The sequence below is a fragment of the Solea solea genome, chromosome 21 (genome assembly GCF_958295425.1).
Source record: "Solea solea chromosome 21, fSolSol10.1, whole genome shotgun sequence".
Classification (NCBI taxonomy): Eukaryota; Metazoa; Chordata; class Actinopteri; order Pleuronectiformes; family Soleidae; genus Solea; species Solea solea.
In genome coordinates this window covers 4,839,420-4,860,843 of record NC_081154.1, presented here as the reverse complement: position 1 = coordinate 4,860,843, position 21,424 = coordinate 4,839,420, and the positions used below count along the sequence as shown (strand labels likewise).

Sequence of the window (21,424 nt, the reverse complement as noted above, 5' to 3'; positions counted from 1 at the left end):
AAAAGTCCTTTTAAATTTTCATTGGACTGAGCAGGCATTTTAATATGAATATAGTTGTAGGAGTTATCGGCAAGGAGCTTTCGGCAATCCTTGGGGTTTTTTCACACTGTGTGTGTGGGTGAATTTAAATTTCAAGCAGAATCTTTTTTATTTTTATGGAGGAGCTTTGAACAACATTTTATAAGCACTATTTTTCTTTTATTTTCTACCGAGACCGTGTGGCAGAAACGGCAGCAACATTACGACCACTTTTTTAATTGCCATGTTGCTCTGTGGGCTCAACAACTAGGTCCAGACAGAAGTTTTTGATGGACGCTGTGATGTTTTTTTAGTACTTTTATGATTCTTATATACCCACCATCATGTACATTCTTTTAGTTTGGAAGAGAAGTCCAGAAAGTAAGAGAAACATCCGAGCAGACATGTCAAACAACTGAAGCCAGACTAGATTTTGTTTGGCTGTGAGTTAAAAGTTTTAAACCCTGTTTCTTCTTGAAGAAATACTCTACTGCAGAAGTTGTCTCTGGAGGATTAAATACAAACAGATTGTAGATTTGGTCCCCAATGGCTCGTGATTGCAACATTTATGTTTATGACACGTTATAAATCTCATGACCTCGAGATCAGGCTTATCAATCATGTTGCTGTGCAGAGCTGAACAAACAGCAACTGCAGGAGAACTGGACCAGGGAAGTTATATATAAATAACTAGAATCAGAATAGAACCACGGTCACGCAGTGCTACAGTGGCTAGCATTGTTGCCTCACAACAAAGGTCACTGGTTCAGATCCCCGATTTGACAGAGGGTTAGGGTTCATCTCGGTGTGTGCGTGAGTTTTCTCGCTCAGTCCAAAAACATGCAGAGGTTTATTGGACGCTCTTAACTTACCGTAGGTGTGAATGTGAGAGTGAATGGTTGTTGATGAACTGGTGTCCTGTCCTGTCTTTTTGACCTTTGTCTCCCGCGACCTTCAAGTGGAGGACTCATTCATTCCCATATCCATACACTTTTTGAATCAACTTGGATGTACAGCATCACATGGCACATATTCTTCATTGTTACTAAAAATAAAAAAAATAAAAAACATAAACATCTAATACTTACAATACTTAGAAATATTCCCACAATGTTCCTAAGACCCGGCTGAAGCTCAGAGGGGATCGGGTGTTTGCAGTCACAGCTCCCAAAGCTCTGGAATAAGATGCTTTTAACTGTTAGGCAGGCTTCTTCTCTTCCTGTTTTTAAATATCTTTTAAAGACACATTTTTACTTTTACTACAGCTTTACTCATTTTGTGGGTGTTTATCACGTTTGTCTTGTTTTATTGTATGTTTTTATGTACGTACTATATACATACAGATTTTCGACTGTACAGCATTGGCATTATATGTCATTTTCAACTCTTTGTTAAAACTGAAAAACACTTTCTTAGTGTGTGAGAGGTTATAATCTTATTATAATGATTAAACTACAGAAATCTACAACATCGCTGTTTTAGGCTGGTATTTTATTCTCTTATAATTATAGTAATTTCCAGAGGCAGATCTTCTTGGTAATTTTCCTCCTGCAGAGTGTTTTTGCACTTTGAAAATGACTTATACTAATAATTAAGACATTTTTATGCATGGGAGTCTCACAAAAGGTCTAATTCTTTTCATTTTCAGTTCCTGAACATCTTATCATATGGCAGAAATAACATTGTTTTTTGAGTCTCTTCTGTCACAATGTGTCCTGAATCTCCTCTGTGACTGTTCTGCATGAGGTTTTGCGCGTCCGCACTAAAAGCATCGGGGAACGTTAAGCTGCAGCCACATTTGTCTCCACATTTTGACGCCACACGACTGCAGCAGTAACTCACTTATATCATTGACACTGACCAACAGGAATGGACCCATCCAGCTGTGCACCAGATAGATAAATGAATCATATAATATATAAAGAAAAACACAAGAAAAAAAGTTAGGTTTGCCGTGTTCCAAACAGAGGAACAGCGTGCCAACATCCCTCCTGGTATTCTTTGTCTTCATAAGGTTAAAGCTCCTGAAAAATGGCACCAACATCTCCAAACAATACATCTTGTGTCTTCATCGCCTTCATCCATTTCCACTAAGCGATCCTGCAGGAATACAACAGATTGTAGGGAAGGTTGAGGAAGGTGGTGAGAACATTTTTATCCTGGAAAAAGTTGTACCGATGCCGCCACACGCTGTGTTCAGAGAGAGGGAACAATCTGCTACACTTTCTCTCCTCGGAAAAACAGAAACATCTGTGCAGACTTTTACATCTAGGACGACGGCCAGATGTGCTCTTATACTTCTCAGTGGCAAGTCATTTGTACGTTCTTTACAGAATAAATTGCTTGAGTTTGACATCTTTGGCAAATTGTCACATCGGCATTCCTAAAGTGACGTAGCTCGCAAGTATTTGAGTCAGGAATTTGACAGATTACGGAGCAGTTACTGTAACCCTCATTTCCCTTCCCTTCCCATACCAAAAGCTGTTTTTTATTCATATTCACCTCTGCAACTGTTTCTTGATGAAAACTTACATACTGGTACATGTGTATATGTTTAAATCTATGTACATACCATGTATTTCTTTATGCTATGAGAAAAGAAAATGGAAAATTGAGTGTCGTCAACTAAGGTACTTTTTTTAAAGTTTTCTTTTTCAGTGTGTTGGTGCAACAGGATGTGACTCTGCTGCAGAGCGAACATGAAAATATTTGTGAAGTAAAACCTGGACAGCTTTCTTCTTCTGCTTTTCCATCCAGCATGATGTAAATCACATGATCTGAAAGAGAGAACAACAACCTCTGCTCCTTTCGGCTCAGTTTACAAGCTTTCCTAATTCTGCCACTGTCAAGGGAGGCTCTGACCGATCACAGGACAGCTGAGACAGAGAGGGCGTGTGATCCTATTGGCTGCCGCTCCACCACACCTACTCTGCATACAGGTCTCTGTGCTGGAATGAGTGGAAACAACATCCTACGCTGCAAAGAAACATTTAAAAAAAGGGGGAGAGTCGACGATAAATGAATGTTCACATGTGAAAGGTCAACACAGAGAGCTGCCGTTCTAAAACGTGAGGATTTTAATAATTCTAAAAAGCAAGTTTGTTTTAAAAAGAAAGTGTTATTTTTTTTCAAATTCATATTCACACACTCACACACAGAGGAATCAAGAAATCGTCTTTGTCTGGAAATCAAACCACGACCGTCTGATGCATGTGCTTAAAAATCCAAGCTCAGTTTAATGACTTGTTGTTGTTTTTTTTATATATATATATATATTTATATATATTATTCCTACAAATACATGGTTTTCACCACTTTGAAAAAACGTCCACTTTCCTCAGTAAACCAAGAAAGCTAGAAATATCCTACAGTGAAAAAAAACCCAGACAAAGACAAACCATTTCTGACAAAAAAACAAAAACCACAAAAAAGACATGAAAATAACAAGCGAATGAAATAATAATAATAATAATAAAAAAAAACAACAACATCCTGTACAAACACTATGGCCCAATAATTTAAGAAAATAGTGTCTCTAAAACGTTCATATTGCTTTGTACCTCCACTGACCGGGGCAAAGTCCACCCTGTGCAACACCAGGCAGTTCTGCGCCACACGGGGCGCCACACTCCCAGGTGCTGATGTCACACCCGAGTTTATGGGGCGGGGGTTCGTGCTGCAGCCGGTGGCGTGCAGGCGTGTTCTCTTCTTCTTCTCTGGTTGTTTTGGCAGTAACAATACAAAGACAAAGGGTGTCACACTACTACAGCACTGCACTCCTCATGAAACCAAGGATGTTTTTACTGTTGTCGTAGTTTTACCGTTATTACTCTCTACAGCTTTATTACTAAAACTATCACCATCACAGACACACGGGAGTGCATTGTGTGTGTTTGTGTGTGTGTGTGTGGAGGGTTCGTCCAGCTGTTGTCCGTGTGTGTGTGTGTGTGTGCGTGTGTGTATCCATGTGTGTTGACGTGTTCAGTGCTCAGCGCTCGTCTTCTCAAAGGAAAAACTGGGAAGAGTCAATAGCTTGGGGTTGGTGTTGGGGTTTGGCGAGCCTCCATCCTGACCCGAACTCTCACTGGCTCCCAGGTCAAAAGAGTCCTTGGAGTCACTAGAGGGCGCTCTCCTCCTCAGGCAGGTGTCCCGGCTGGGCAAAGAAGGGGGCATCCCTAACCCGCTGATCACACCCAGACCCGGGTAGAGGCCAGACTGTGGCTCCAGGCCGTCGGGCGGGTCCACGGAGATGCACGGTGGACTCATCTTCTTCTTGCGTCGCGGTGAGGGCAGTGAAGTCTGAGTGGACGTCTGGCTGTGGATCTGTAGGCTGTCGGCCCGCGACACGAAGCCGGACGAGGTGGAGGCGCTGCTGCGCTGTGGGCTGGACTCTGCCGAGGGGCAGACCTCCACCGAGTGGCGCCGCGGGTCGTCCAACCAGGAGGAAGGGCGGGGGCGGGGCAGGAGAGTGCTGCGGCCCTGCGTGTCGACGCTATGGTACCTTTTCAGCTGTCTCAAATATGGACTCCGACTCTCCTGGCAGCCCACGTATGTGCTGTAACCCTCGTTGCTGTCGACGCTGTCCTCTGCCACGAGGACATCTCCGCCCGCCAACCCCACGCAGGTGATGAGGGACACTTCCTGGTCCTCCTCCTGCTGCTGCTGCTGCTGCTGCTGCTGGGGCCTGGCTGGTGGGAGAGGAGGAGGTGAGGGGGAGGAAGAAGAGGGCGGGAAGTAGGAGGCGATGCAGCGTTGGTGCTCGCTGCCCGGGGGCGAGGGGATAGGGGAGGCACCTGGTGTAGCAGGGACCAGGCAGAGAGCAGGCTGCTGCTGCTGCTGCTGCTGAAAGCAGGGTGAGGGAGTGGCGGGGGAGGGGGAGGTGGAGGTGGAGGAGGAGGAGGTGGAGGGAGACGATGACGAGAGCCCCAGAGAGGCCACGTTTACAAGTCCTTCACTGCTCTCCCCGTCTCCTGAGCACAGAGCCTCCTGAGAGTCAGTGGACACAGCGACCTGGAAGACGTACAGGAGCGTAGAGGGGAGGAGAGGGAGGGAGGAGATGGACGTCAATGAGCGAGGGAGGGAAGGGAGGGGTGTATACAGGAATCAGAAAAAAAATGACAGGGGGAAACTAGTTAGTGTGAGGTGATGACGATGAGAAATGGCAGTTTGGGTAAAAGTTCACAGTCTGAGCAGCAGAGTGATGTGTTTATCACTGCAGCCGGTGAGGATTTAGCACGATGTCATAGTTTTCTGTGGCAAACTGTAACCACATTTTTGAAAAATTCAGTAAAAGAAAACTGCTGTAAAGCGAATATTAGACGTTAGGTAACTGAGTGGAGTTCAGGAGGCGGGGCAAGAGTACGTGAGATACGAAGTTTGGCTGTATTAAATTTTTGCGTCATTTAAATACTGTAGTTATATTTGCCAACTCTACTTTGCTTTTATTTTTAACACACATAAGGAGTAGATCCCTGGCTGCTTGATTCACTTTGATCAGCTGAAGGTGGATACTTCAACGCTGTTGCATGTGATGTGAACACAGACGTGTGCAGGTCAGTGTGACATCACCGCTAATTTGAAAGCCAATCGCAGTTCTGTGTGCAACTTGTGCACAAGTGTGAGGTGGAGACTTGACGCTGCCAGTGCTCACAGTTCGTTGAAGAATTCTCTAACAAGGTAATTAAACATTTTATCTTTGGAGAAAATATCAGACAGAGCTTGTTAAAATGGCTGACACGTGGAAAATAATTACTTCTCTGAAAGATTCAACATTATTATCACACATTTTTGAGAAATTAAACAGTGACTGAGGTAAAGGATATTCACGTTTTAGAGGCTGAAATATAAATTTGGCTGCTGCTGCTTTTAATGTATCATTTACATCAAGTGCTGCACGACACGGTGAACTCTGAACCACACCACCTGACCTCTGACCTTTGACCTTACACATAAAGCCCTGACCACATTTGTGTTGAATTTACAGCCCAGTTCAGATCAGTGTTCCCGCACCTTTAAGTGTGAGGTCAATAGGTGGAGGCTGAACTCGATATGCAACTACTGTAGGAAAGGAAGTGTTAGAAAGCATGGTTAAAATGTGTCTCACTGACTGTGTGAAGCAAATGAAAGATATTTCAACATAATTCTGGGGAATTGTGTTAATTAAAGCACTTGAATCCATGGAAAACGAGGGGGAAAAAAGAAGGCATGAATGAGTTCTTGGGGCAGAAGCGTGATGCTGAGTTTCCCTGCATAAATGAGTCTGACTGATGTGACCACAGAGACACCTAGTGGTCACAGAGAAAACAGCCAGGACAAACTAATCACCAGCCACAGCAGGTAGTAAGTGTGCACACTGGAGCAGTACTTAAAAAAAAAAAACACCTCTTTTTTTTAAGCAAAAAAAAACAATCAAGTACAACAACTACCACACTCTGCTTAACAATTATTTACCTTTAAGCACTTTACTATACAATAGAAAATACACTAGTGCTCTATCAACATGTGTGTGTACAAAATGGCCAAATGCATATATGGACAGCGCTTCCCTGAGTTGTGTAAGTACAGACACACTTTTGTCTGACTCCTGCTTCAAAAATAGAAAAGGAATTAATAAACTTCCTACAGGTAAACGTTTCCTGTGAGGTTTAGTTGCTCTGTGGCTGATGGTTAGCAGAAATAAAATAAAAAAAGAGGGAAAGAAATGCAGGAAAAAAGATGGGGAAGCCTGTTTGTTTGTTTGCGTGTGATTCAGTGTCTGTCTGTGTGAAGATGAACATGGAGTCCGGTGTTTCTGGAAAAACCCAGTGGTCGCTACTAAAGTCTGCGGCATTTTCAGAAACAGGAGTATCTGTGTTTGAGCAGGAGCTCGGGGTCGGGCGGCTTTGGGGCCCGACTGAGCTGAGATCAGAGAAAAATCCAGATACCACGTGGAGAGATAGACGGTTCGTAAAAAAGAGAGGAGTCCCGGAGAGGAGGGGATGAGGAAAGAAAGACAGAAAGAAAGAAATACAGGGAAGTGAGATTGTTTTTAGAAACATGCACAAGGTCACGTTTGTGGAATTTTCTAGCCACTGTTTGAGTAAAAACTACAATTAAAAGGAAAAACAAACAGAGACAGTTTAAATGTCTCTTGTTTAGAGTCTTTTTTGGCAAAAAATGCAAATATATGTTTTTCACTGTCTTAATTTATAATAATTATGATCATAACAAATCTAATCACACTGAAGGATATAAAAAATGTATCTGGTTGTGATACACCTCTCTCTGATTTTTACTTTTCCCAAAAATTACACCTTTAAATAAATGTATATGGTTTCCCCCCAAATGATAAAGAACATTTACACATTTAAACTTTACTTTTAACACTATAAAGTCTCATTGTGAATGTTAAGATTTACTCTATAAATCTCTTTGTTTCTCTAACAGTGGCTCTAAAATGATAAGACAAAGACTGTCACAGAGGATTGATAAACACTGACACAGAACACATTTTTAATCACATACTGTATATGATGTGATGTGATTGCAGTTACCTGTCTGCGGAGCGTGCGGCTGAGCGTGTGCGTGCGCCTGGGTGGAGGCAGTCGTGGTATACTCTCAGAGTCTGAGTGGCTGTGGGGACTGATGGGTCTGAAGAGCTCAGAGGGAACGGTCAGCTGCTGGGAGAACTCCTCCGGCTGCGAGCGCACAGAGGCACTGGAGCCTGCGCACGACAACAGATGACAGTGTTATAATAAAAATCAAACTTCTTTTTTTTTTTACTCATGACATCTGTTGAATTCCAGGTAAAATAATAATGAAAGTTACAAAACCTGCAACTGTGGTGTCATAGGAAAAAATGCTTCTTTATGGTATACACAGATAAGCATCATATTTTTGGTGTTATTGATCAATAATTCCTCAATAACCTTTCAGCTTAATGTAAACAAAGAGATTTGAAATAGGTGTTTGTGCCGCCTTTACTCAGGTTTCAGTCTCAGGGAAACTTGGCCCATGAAAGGAGTCTTTAAACCACTCACAGGGCAGTTCAGAGAGAGACAGGGCGCCACCTAGTGGCTGCTCTACTAACCAAATTGTCTAATTTGTCTACCCCAGATTAATAAAATCTATCTCCTAAATTACCTGACTGGGCTCTGTGGGAGTCCTGCATGTACTGGTACCCGTGTGACTGAGCTAAAAGCTGTGCTGGACCAAAGGGCTGCAGGGGGAAGAACATGTAGCTGTCGTTGGGCAGGGAGTGTGTGCGTCCCACCATGGGCTTCCTGACACTCAGCAGGTCGTCCCGCTGTGGCTCCCCGGGATCAAGCTGCTCTGGCTGGGGGGGGGGGGGGAGAGAAAACAGAGTTAGGGCCTCTCTGGACCTGGACGAGCCGGGGCTTTTGACTCTTTGACACAAGCACTCTCACACGGTGTCTGACACATTCACAGCTGACGTTTCTCTACGACACAATGCAAACAAAGAGGCGGCGATCACCAGCATACATGGGAGGATCGTTGACTGGCGCGGAGCTGCCACAGATCACAGAAAACTGCTTCCAAATATTAAGACACTCCTGTTTGCGTTTGTGCCCACAGTCAGGTAAGTTTAGTTCAGCCTGCTCCGTGATTGTGTGTCAGCTAGGGCAGTGTCCTACAGCCTGAGCCATAACACATTCACCACAGAGCCACTGGAGCTCCGGTAAACATTACAACCCGGGAGAGTAAAAACTACTACACCACGACACACACACACACAAAGAGAGAGGGACTGTGAGAAAAGACACGGACCCAACACGTAAAGCACATAGGATAAAGAAAACATGAAATACTGATGAAGAAGAAGAAGGAAAGTTAGAGAGAGGAGAAGGAGAAGTAACAGTAAGGCTGAAGGAGAGAGAACTGTAAAACTATCAGGTGAGGAGGCGAACTACTCTACTGGACTGGACTGGACTGGACTGGACTGGAGAGAAACAAACACCAGGCTGGAAATGTGGAATGACAAAGAGAAAGTTGGAGGGCACACGGTTAGATTCGCCAGGGTCCTTCAATGCCACTTGTTCTCCTCTACCTCTTCACTGTCTTGCCCTTTTATTCAGTTTTTTTGGACACGTCCCAACACTTGGCAGTGATTTCGGTTTCTCCGCCTCTGAGGCTGATGTCGACGCATAGGCGTCACGCGCCCCGGATGAGCCAAGGTGACAGTGACCCTCTCTCTGGGGGGAAGTCATGTGGCTCGTAGGAAGTGATACGAGCATCAAAGAGCCAAATTGGTGGATAATTACACCCCGACAGCCCTCGTGACACTCAATTCATTCTCATTCTTCATTCATTTGGAGGACGTACTGTAAGGATGTCCTTTCACTCAATGACGCAGCGCTGTGGGACGGGGACATCGCAGAGGAATGTATAGATTGCTGACAGCGCTCAGGAGGGACACGTACGCCGCAGTGTGACAAAGTGTCCTAATATGAGACGATAATGGACGATGCCGCAGTTCATCATTGAACAGGGATCATTTCCTGAAATCTGTTTAAAGACTAAAGGGAATAAAACACTTTTCCTAATCAATATATGGATGAGGAAATGAGTTAAAGGGCAGTTTCCCCCATTTTTTTCCCACTTGGTCAAATGAAGAAAACACTTAATTAATAAAAGTCATTATGATGCTGCTGTGTTTTACTTTCTTGAAAGGAAGTAACATTGACTTTTTCTTACAAATGAATCTACTCACTTTTACTTTGACTAACTTTTTGTGCATAAAACCTGCCCCACACTGACCTCTAATCATTTCATCCATCCCAAAAACTGTAAAATACTTAGCCAGTAGATAAAAAAAAAGTCACTTTAAAGCTGTTATTTAAAAATAGCTGGTCCAGAGGACACTGCAGCAGACTGAGATAAATGGCTGAATGCTACATCCTCATTTTTCTAGTGGACTAGTTTGACCTCTGGTTCGTGCCACGGAGCCGTTTCCTCAACAGAGTAAGCGTTCAAAGTAATAATGTGCCGTTAAAAAATGGCTCCACAGAGTTACAGCTAATTTAAGATGCTGTCAATCGCCCAAAGTGTGAGTGTAGTGCGGGGAACAAGTGGCTTTGGAAGCACCCGGGGGAAAAGGAAACTGCGGGTAGAGGGAAGAGCGATGGAGAAAGAGGAAAGAGAAGAACTGTCAGTACGTTGCAATCCAGGCTGCTTAGAAAGAGGGGGTTAAAATCGTCGGGGGCCGAGTCGTCGGTCAGAGCTAGGGACCAGGAATTCTCAGAGGCCAGAGACAGAGCTTCCATCTCCGCTAGAGGGATCTAGGCAGGAAGAGACAACGGCTGGTGAGCAAACGCACACTTTCTTTTTTTTTACAAGACAGAAATAAGGACACTACGCACAGATAGCACCACAATACATATTTGAAACAACATACACAACCAGTGTGGTGTAGCAGAGGAAAAGCAGTAAAAAAATGTTTTGCTCTTTTTACATTTGTTGGAAATAGCAATAATGACACAGCGTTGAGACAAACACAAGGAAAAACAAAGAAGATGCAAATTAAACATTTACAGAAACAAACAAGCAGACGAGAAGAAGAAGAAGAAGAAGGGGGATTCATTGTTTACCGCGGTCATATATTATGTGAAGTAATTGAAAAATTACCAAAGCTAAATGTCAGAAAGGTCACTTTTTCTCGCCACAAATCAGTGTTTACAAGCCTCCAGCGGTGTTTTTCTTAGCCGCTGTATATCTGCACCAGTTTAAAAGGGTAAAAGCTCTCCGACAAGCAAATGAGCCATCTGTGCAGAAGCTCGGTGAAAAACATCTCCGAAAGGAGGAGGAGAGGTGGCCTTTAGGAGCCCGGTAACAACGTCTCAAAGCAATTTACAGCTTTTAGAGGGTTTTTGCAAAGCTAATGGAGTCTGAAAAAAAGAAAAAGTGCCTTCAATTGAAGAAAAGACGCGTCCAGATGCAACATTCAGTGTCTCACTGATCCATGGCTTATGGGTTTAACATCACTTGGCGGATTTGAGTCGAAAAAGCGAGAGCTGCTTCGCTTCAGAGGGTCATCACTGATTGACAAAGATGGAAAATAAACACGCAAACATGTGACAAAAAGCGCTTCACTCAGGCGGCGCTAACAGGGCCCAAACTCTGCATGAATGAGAGTAAGTGAGGGGATGAGATCATGGCTGAGGCTGAGGCGGGAGATGATGAAGTGCACGGAGGAGGCGGTGGGCAACACGGCTGGTTAGAGAGGGAAGAATGTTCAGTGTTGAGGAAATGCCTGTAGGAAAATAGCCGTCGGGCTGCGGGACATTTAACAAACATCGTATTGAGAGGAGATTCCACAGACCGAAGAAATCTGCTTTAGAGCAGAGTCGTTACGGCGTGTTTGAAAGGTCAGCCAAATTCTAAACAACCTCTTCTTTCTGTATGTAAAGACCAATTTAAAAGTCACTTTTCTGTCAACGTGACATTGGACAATTGGTTTAACTCAGGTTAAATCTGCAGGAGAGACACCACAAATACTCATAATCATAGGTTATTGTTGGAAAATGAACGTCAAACCCTGAAAAAAAAGCATAATTACGTTTGCAAATTTGTGGTCTCTTTGGGTTTTTCATGGTAATAATCACAGAGAAATCAGAGCGTATGGGAAAAAATGGAGGAGGTGAGTGGCGTCAGTGGCGATTATTGACCTTGTCGCTGCTGCGTTTGCTGGACTTGGGCGGCAGCGCGTAGAAGTGGCAGATAGAGCCGGACAGGTTGTCCATCAGACTCAACTCTCCCTCCATTGAACCCTGGATGACCAGGGAGACCGAGTCAAACAGCGCTCTCCGCTGGACAAACTTGGATAATGCAGAGAGAGACAGAGCGACAGGGACAGCAGAGGAAAAAGACAAGGACGGGAGGGAGGGGGAAAAAAGAAAGACAGAAGTCCACACAGAGACAAATGTGGATAGAAATAATGGGTCACAGAGAAAGAGAAGGAGAGAAACAGGGAAACAGACATGTATACAAACAAGATTAAACACATGCATCCAAGCAGGAAGACTTTAACACAACAAAATGATCTCAAACTATAATCACTTTTCTACATGTGGTACAAGTAGTAACCACACGGGGGCACTAGAACCTCGCAGTAAAAGCTGGTGACCCACACGGCTGCAGACATGTTCAGGAGGAGCAGCAGAGGACGACTGATAATGTCTCGCAGGGTAAACACAACCTCTATTTCCTATCCTCAGAAAAGTTCCCCGCTGTCTGGAAATAGCCGTCCAAGTGAACAACAAGACCCTGTGGTCCAGCTTTCCCATGGCACTGTGACCTATCTGTGACTGGCATGTCCTCTACACAGGGCCCAGCCAACACACACACACACACACACACACACACACACACACACACACACACACACACACACACACACACACATTCTAATCTTCGAGTAGTTGTGAGGACTCAAAATGTTACTATTGCTACTAAATAACTTGCCCTAAACCTTATTTACACCCAGTGTTGTAATGTAACCAAGAACAAATACTTTGTTACTGTATAAAATAAAATCAGAATAAGAGTTGGTATTATGGTCTGTACTTATATAGAGCTTTCCTAGTCTCGATGAGCTGCTTTACACTACAGTTTTCACCCATTCACATGCTAGTCACAGGACACGTGTAGACTAGCAGAACCAGGAATTGAACCCATAACCTTCCAACGGAAAGACAACTCACCCTACCACTGACACACCATGGCTCAATCCTAATTCCTCACTTGTTTAATACTTTTGCTTTTACTTCTAAAACTGAAGTACATGTTATATCAGAAAATGCCTTTGATACTGCAAGACTTTTACTAAGTAATATAAATAGTATTAATTAAGTGACTTCAACTTATACCAAATCACTTCTAGCATAATTTCTGGTTAGATACTTGTACTTTTACTCAAGTATCCCTTTAAGGTACTTCATAAAAGAGTGCTTAAACCATATTCTACCCAACAACGTAAAACCTTAATCCTAATATTAGGCTCCCTCACATTCTGTGCATCAAAGTACACAAATGAACTCCCAAAACCAGGTCTAAAGTCTTCTGCACATAAGGTGTGTTTCTACATTATAACCTTTCAGTTCAAGTTCTCCATGGATGTTTTGCTCCCAACAGTTTCACATCTAACCAGTGAGCATTTTTGATTATGTGACTTTTTTAAAAAAACAAACAAACATTCAAATAAGCAAATGTGCACAGCTGGGACTGTTCATAAACAAACGGGACCTTAATCTTAAAATTAAAATTGTCTGACAGACATCCTTAAGTACATCCTGAAGCCACGGAGTGGTGAAGTTTAATCTCCTGAAACAATCTCTGTCAATGTTGGCTCACTCGCTCATTGTCTACCGCTTTATTCTCTGGGGGAATGTCTGATATGTCCTATGTCCACTCCACACCACAAGGGTATTGAACACATGTAGACAGCACTTATAGTTTGAAAATACGCCAAAATTGCGGCCATATTCACTATAGTCTGTTTACATAGACTAAATATGAACTACATAGAACACGGTTATTTCACGATGACGACGGAGAGAAAAAACATCTCCTCTCTTAAGGAATCCGTCATTTCCGATATAATCTGGCCTCCTCAGTGTCCCTCAGCACCGGCCAGAAAATTAACTAATGGTTTTGGAACGGAGTCAGAATTAATGGTCAGAGACATAGAGGTCATCTGAACATCCTCACAGGAAGTGACTGCAGGACATTTGTCTATAACGCAGGATGGATGTGTGGACTCTGGGGAATCGCGGGATGCGATTTAGACATTTTAGGAATGTATTTGCGTCTTTTTTTTAATTAAATTTAACATAAAAAAAAAAAAATACCTTATGTCTAAGAATTTAGACGTAGCCACAAAGTGACCTATACAACTTATTGTTAATCAATGATTACTGCACATTGGCATATATTTGTTACTTGTTTATTACTTATCTGTATTTTTTGTTTATCACTAAGAATATGTTTAGTATAATAAAAATATTGTGTGTTGTTATTGAGTGTCCGCCCGGTGATATCCTTATCATAACCTTCGAGAAGGAGCTCCCAGGAAAGATTAAAAGGCTTTTCTAAACATTAATCTTTGCACCTAAATACATGTTCACACTTGTTTTGTCTTAACTTTGAGGTTAAAACACTTAGAAAACATTTGTTATGTTTTACTATGTTCTCATAGAGGATGAATACAATGGTAGTTTTCTCGGTCGGGCTTAAGGGGTTCATTCTAATTGGTCTTTATGGCTCAAATGTCAAAGTATGTAAAGTATTTTCATTACACACAAACATAATCACAGTTTTATCATGAAAACATAAATGAAGATGAAAAAAAATGCCCTGAAAAAAGATTCCGTACCTCCAGTGGGGGGTCCAGGCACGGAGGGGTGTCTTCTCTGATGTTCACAGAGTCTCTGGTTATGTCGGCGGGGGGTGAGTCCATAGGACCGTCCCGTTCCTGTTCCCTGTCCCCTCCTCCGGTGGACCTCCAGGGTGAACCCCCTGAACTGGACCTGTCAAAGCCCAGCGTGAGGGGGTGTAGCTGAGGGGACCGTGTCGCCAAGTCTCCTCCGTCCATCTGGAACTCCAGTTCCAGGTCGGCCTCGGCCTCGGCCCCTTCTTTGGCTTCCTTGTTGCTCTCTTCCAGGTGCTTCATCAGGACGGCGATGACGACGTTGACGAGGACGAACTGAGCGGTGAGCACGAACGAGACGAAGTAGATGGGGGAGACCACAGTGTTGTAACAGGTGTTGGTGTCTTGAGCACAGTCTCTTAATGTGTCCTGGAAAAAAAAAGAAAAAATTCTACATGAGCAACTGCTAAAGCAACAAATAACAACTAAAACATTGGATAATTTAGCAAATCTCTTGTCTGATTTCTGTAATGAAAGTGTCAAGTATCCACATTAACAGCATGTCTCTGGAGATGGACATGATGGCAACTCAGTCAGTCAATATTTCAACAACTAACGCTAAAGATTACAACACATTTGGAACAAGATTTGCCGTGGGAATAATACACAACTCCTTATATGGATTCCTGTGTGTGTGTATTTATAGGTCACATATTCAGGCTTTAAGAAATTTGTTGTGGCGTCAAAGTTATGATTCATTTTATATCTAATTTTTTTGGACTGATATATAAAGTAGCGAGAATTGTGCAGAAGTCACAAAATCGAACGCCAAGTGAACTCTGAACTGTGACGTATTTCCAAATTTACGAAATTTTGAGTACCTTTTGCTCAGGTGTGTTTATATAGCTGGTGAAAATTAAATAATTTTTTCCATTAGATTGCCTATAGTTTGTGCCAATTTTGTTCCTTTTCACTATTATTTGGTCCAAACATCAGTGAATTAGGGCCAGGGGTGTCAAATGTACGGCCTGCAGGCCGGAAACGGCCCACCTGAAGGTCCAATCCGGCCCGCAGGATGAATTTGTTGAGATACCTGTGACTGATACCTGTGCCTTTATAGATCAACTGTGATCTGTAAGCTGTGTTAATGTGTAACTTAGAAAACAAGACATTTCAGGTTGAGTTCTTGTTGTTTATAGGTTATTATACTATTAGTTTACTGCTCACTTGAGGTAAAAAAAAAAAAAGTGTTGTGTGTGGCCCCTTAACTAAACCAAGTTTGGCTATTTACCCCAATATTTAAGTGGCACAGTGATCACAAAATTCAAAATATTCTTTTCACCTTCATGATGCCGTTCCAGTTGTCTCCGGTGGAAACTCGGAAAAGTAGCAGGAACGCCATACCAAAGTTTTTAAATGTCGCGTAGCGCCCGAGACCCTCACAAGGGTGCAGCTCGTCACAAACTGTGGAGGAGATCGAGACAATCAGTCGTCAGCTGTAGAGGCACCTGTTCCGATAGCTACGAGCCACAATTACACAGTTCTAGAAAACCCAATTAACAGCAGATAAGATTGAACCCACGGACGGACGGAAGGATTAAACACTCGTGAGCTTACTCAAGTCACCAAACAGCTCCACTCCCAGTGCTGCATAGATAAAGAAGAGAAGCATGAAGAGAAGACCCAGATTCCCCACCTGCAGGGAGACAACAGGAAGAGAGAGCGATTATTCCCGAGGACAGAAATCCACAGCAAAATAAACCGACGACACGGGACAACAAACAGCTCATTCCAGAGAGAAAAGCAACTAGGGAAAAGGGAAAAACATGCTTTTCTAAAATTGCTGTCTTGGTAGTTAGTTTTCTACCAAACCTAGTGACAAAGCTTCACTTTAGGGGTATGACTTTGGAACTTTGCAGTTCTAGCCACAGGTTTTTAGCATCATTATTATTATTATTATTATCATTATTATCATTTTTATAATTATAATATATAGTGTGCTAAATGTTACAAAAATGTTTCCTGTCACTAGCATTTTCCAGATGTGATGTCACAGCTGTGTTGAGCATGAATAATATCCTGTTGCAAACATTCCTGCGAGGTAAAATGATAAAGGACGTAGACGTGGATGGATTCTATTCTACTCGTTTATTTAGTTAGGGATTAAAACAGTTAATTTGAGGTAAAAATGTACACAATTTTACTGCAAAACCTTCATCCTGGCCGCATACAATATTGGAAATAAGGTAGGAATAAGTAGCTTGTTGTGTTCTGGGTTCAATGTTACCTAGAAAACGGTAAACTTTATCAACTTTATGTGCGCATAAGAAAATGCTGTGAATGAGTGAAAATGAAAGGTAATTCTAATGTCAATGATTTTTATGGAACAGCATTTGCACAAATGTGGATTTTTTTTTTTTTAGGGGACAACCTGGACACACCTTTCTGATAAGCTTTGGGAGGAATGTGTTGTTTTTCTTTCACTCCATCCAAACAATGCGACCTCAAATTTACCAACTCCAGCACTTCACTTTTCAAGACAACACTTTGCAGGGGTCTAAAAAATGCAAATAAATAAGTCTCTAAAGCAGGAAGAAAAGCCCCTGGGGAAAAGATGATTCCCCCCCGAAATGGAAGAGCACGTCTTGAAAAAAAGAGACACTCCTGGGATGTAATTTAAGGAAACAGCTTCTGTGGGACGTGAGCTGAAACTGCAGATTGTGGTGACAACAATTTTTCTGCGAAGGAAGGCAGAGGAGGTGGATGTTATTCAACGGAGCTGACGGCGTACCTGAGGCAGGGCTTGCATAACGGTGTCCAGCAGAGCTCTCATCCCCACCGCCATCTTCAATAGCTTCAATACTGTAGAAACACACACACACACAGAGGAAAAAAAGTGTCTTAGCAATAGTAGGATTTGTCAGCCTTACATAACAGAACGGGGGACCTGTGCCAGCACGCCTCCTGTGAGGAGGAAAGGACACATCCTTCTCATCACTTACAGACTACAGCAACAGTGGAGTCACACAATTCCTTGTACTGAGCAGCATTATGTTGTCAGGTCGCCTGAGTGAGGTCACGGCCTCCTGACTGGGGTCACTGGTGTTTTTGACGGGGCATGGGTGGAGGAATACAAGTAGATAACGAATATTAATGAATGAAAAAGAGTAAAAAAAAGTAACTGTCACAAAAGCTGAAAGCCTGAAACCTTCCAGACGCCAAGAATAAAGAGTATTTCTAACAAACTCTGACAAGAAAGTGAATGAAAATCTTAAGTTCTAAAAAATACAAACTGTCGTGTGAAAAATTACTGTATTAATTAATGTATCTGTGAATATGAAGTTAAATTGAAATTGATGAACTAGACACACACTCCCCACCCACAACCACAATTATTGGTGCATTTAAATTCAAGGAAACAACCCAATCTGGAGATGATGATTTAAGAACAGTAAGGAAACAATGAAGCAGGTGAGAATTACACTTTCGGTTAAATCTCATCACTCGCTTAAAAAAAAACTGAATCTTGACAGATAAGATAATTAAACTTCATTTTTTCATGGACAAAACCGGACCAGATTTTTGGGGTCACTTTGGGGTGCATTGCTGACCAGTTCACCACTGGTCAGCAATGCACGTAGTATTTAACAGATTCATAAATTATACATCATGGTTGTTCAAGCCTTTAGAACCAGGTAACTCACAAACCCAAACATTCACACTTGGCATCAGTGGAGAGAAAACAACTAATTTTTAAGGAAGAAATCTTGACAGAACCAGACTCAAAGATGTGTGGCCATCTGCCTAGACAGGTTGGGGTGAAAGGGAAAAATGGGGGACAGAGGAGAGAACGGGAAAGAGGGAGTATACCATTCAGTATGAACTTATCATTACATTTAGGAAATTAAGGGAATAATGATAATATTGCATGAGCAACTTAAATACATAGAAAAGTAACAAATCATATAAGGCACAAAAGTACTTAGATTGTACCCTGAAAAGTATGTGATAGTGGTGAATTTCATGATGTCCCACATGTCAGACACAGCGACTTTAAGGGACCTTAAATGAGAATCACAGTGGTGGTGTGTTAATGTAATGCTGCATATCTACACCGAGTGTGGACGATAATTTCCGTCCTACTTTGTTTATACACCTTCAGTAATCAAGACAAAACAGATGAGTCTCCCTCCCGCCTGTCTTATCTCCTCTCATCCTCCTCTCTCCTCCAGTCCTGTCTTTTCTTTTACGACCTGGACATTAATCGGCACGGAGCACGCGGACAGTTTAGCTGCCCCCGTCCCCTCCCGCTAAATCCATCCTGTCTCTTGTTCTCGACATTCCTGGTTCTGAGCCTCCTCCTCCGTGCGTTTCCACCATTTATTCTCTCTCCAGATGCACTGCACACTCTCTCTGTCTCTCGCCCACCTACACTCTTCTCCTCTGTTCATTTATATCCTCCTCATTCACTTCATCACAATTCTTTTTGTTGCATCTCTTCTTCAGACCTCTTTCCATCTTCTTATAATCTATTTTGGGGTTTGAAGTTATTCATCATCCTACCCCATCCCTTTATTCCTCTCCTCTTACCCCACTCCTCTCATTTATTCCTTCCCTACCTAGTCTCACTTTCTCCCAGCATAATTCACTTACTGTCATAATGTGTCTTGGATATCCCTCACACTCTGCTATCTTTCTTTCTCTTCTAAATGCCTCCTTCTCCCACTTTTTGTGTTTGTCTGCTAACTGTGTTTCATGGCGCCATCTGGTCGACTCGCACCCTGCCCGAACTGCCGCTGTGACCTGCCATGCAGAAATGACATGGAGGGGAGTCCCAGAGATGAGACTGTTTACAAGTACATCTTAAATGCACGGCATCGGGAAAGAGACAGCGTGCTAGAGCACAGATACCTGAACTCGAGCCCACTAGGTTTCGGTTACATTGGCCGGGCCAGTTTGAGTACGTGTGTCATAGACAATTTTATTTTCAATTATTTTAATCATTGTCGTTTTCCAAGTTTACAGAACTTTGGAGTGTAAATTTCACAATACACAAAGATGGAAAACAAGCAGTTACCATAGAAACAGAGAGTCAGCATATCTCTCTCACTCTCTATCCGCATCTTTCAGGCTGCAGGATCCAGGATCCAATTTCAAGGCCATTATTATTATTATTATAATTAGCACGGGTAGAATTGTCATGATTATTATGCTATAATTGAAATCGATACTAGTATAATTTTTTATCAACAATCTATTTTACTGTGTGTTTAAATACATGTACTACGTACTATAACCGATTCAGGACTGTTCTGTGTAAACCTGTAACTTGATACAACTGTTCCTGGTCTTTCTGTCCCCCCACCTCACAATTTTTCCTTTCACCCCAACCTGTCTAGGCAGATGGCTGCACATTTTTGAGTCTATTCTGGTTTTTCTCTCTGAGTATTTGCTCATTGTGTGAATTTTGCGGTTTCTCTTCTCTCTATAATACTGTAAAGGTTTCATTTCTGCCTGTCAGTGTTGTGATTTGGCGCTATACAAAAAAACTATTTAATTCAATTTAATATCATAGACATAGTAACACAAACTGAGTTAAAGAGTGTGCTTCAGGTTCGGGTCTGGCTCAGTTAGGACTTTCTCAGACCTGGGTCAGCCGCAAAGAGAGAAATGATGGATGGTGGGTGGAAGGAAGGGCTGGGTTTATACCTCGTGCAATCCTCAGCACCCTCATGATGCGAATGATGGTGGGGTTGATGGGCAGTGAAGCGTTGACCTCAATCTCCTCCAGAGTGATGCCCATGATAGATAGCAGCACAATGGCCAGGTCCAGCTGGTTCCACCTGCACACACACACACACACACACATACATGCTGGTTGAAAAACTCATACACCAAATGATCAACATTGGCCATTTCTCCTTTGTGAGTTATTTCTTTAAGGCATGAACATAAGTCACTTGACAGGAGTAAATAAATGACCTAGTAAAAGACCTAATAAGGTATGGACTTTTACTACAGATGCAACAACAATTCACAGTTCTGATCCAAATCTAATCAGTACTGATTTTCAGTACCAGGGGTTGTGCACTGTTACACATTAGTTGATGTACGTACTTTTAGTACTAACCACACAAATGTAAAACGGAGAAGTGCTGTAATTTTCTGTGGACAATACGATGAGATTAACTGCCAGATTACAACAGGCAGAGCAGCCCCAAGCTGAGGAGGCCCCCACCCCAGTGCCTGTTTGTATTAGTACACAACAATAATACTTTCACAAGAACCCTGTTAAATTCTATTACTGGCCGTGGACATGAGACTGTGATGACACCATGGCTGAAAACCTCGGTTGTGAGGGTCAATCCCACTCAAATTTGTGCATAAGAAACCTTGTAATTTCTGGTAATTTTACTTGGGGGGGGGGGGGGGGGCCTTGAAATGCAGCTGCGCAGCTCTGTGAAGACGGGAACTACAAAGTTTTTGCCAACTTTCAAACCCACGGGGGTTTAAGTGCTCAACACACAGAAGTGATTCCAGGAGCGGTATCACTTTAATGGTCCAGAGACAACTGAATTAAGCCAAAAACTTTTGTCATACGCAGTTAACTAATCACATAAACACACAAGTTTGGAGACTGATAATTTTCCGGATGACAGTGCATGGGAGTGTGCAGACTATTTCAGTGTAATGAGGCACGTTAACACAGCGGCGGTAGTATCATTTTATTTTACTATATCATAAAGCAGTGTTTCCCCCCTACAATCTTATTTTCAGCAGCGGTGCTGTTGTGCCACAACAACACGGCCCATTCTACTTTCAATCAAAACAGTTTTAAATGAATTGGCATTGTAGATAATTCCCTGTTATGTTTTGTATCTTAATTTGCAGCTTTTGGTTCAGACTTGCGCACGTTAATAATAATTGGAAATCATCAGTGGCAGAAGGATATTACCCTGAATCAGTCGGTAAGATGTTTCTGAGATACTGCAGCTTTACCTATATATAATACCTGTAAATACAGAAGACTGTTTGCCTAATCAA

General features: G+C 42.5%; 1 protein-coding gene across 9 annotated transcripts in view; it reads right to left on the bottom strand.

The window, feature by feature from the left end:
* Nucleotides 1–3,077: 3,077 nt before the first annotated feature.
* The window catches only part of cacna1g (calcium channel, voltage-dependent, T type, alpha 1G subunit), a 219,363-nt gene continuing 201,016 nt past the window's right edge, over nucleotides 3,078–21,424 (bottom strand). For 6 of the 9 annotated variants that reach the window (XM_058621890.1, XM_058621893.1, XM_058621889.1 and 3 more), the window contains 10 exons: nucleotides 20,090–20,223; nucleotides 17,172–17,242; nucleotides 15,998–16,076; nucleotides 15,723–15,844; nucleotides 14,387–14,809; nucleotides 11,682–11,831; nucleotides 10,173–10,295; nucleotides 8,140–8,332; nucleotides 7,551–7,720; nucleotides 3,078–5,028 (listed from right to left, as the gene is read on the bottom strand). In XM_058621890.1, coding sequence (XP_058477873.1) covers nucleotides 4,000–5,028; nucleotides 7,551–7,720; nucleotides 8,140–8,332; nucleotides 10,173–10,295; nucleotides 11,682–11,831; nucleotides 14,387–14,809; nucleotides 15,723–15,844; nucleotides 15,998–16,076; nucleotides 17,172–17,242; nucleotides 20,090–20,223 — 2,494 coding nt within the window. In that variant the 3' untranslated portion in view covers nucleotides 3,078–3,999. The other 3 variants (XM_058621898.1, XM_058621896.1, XM_058621897.1) reach the window with 3 other exon arrangements.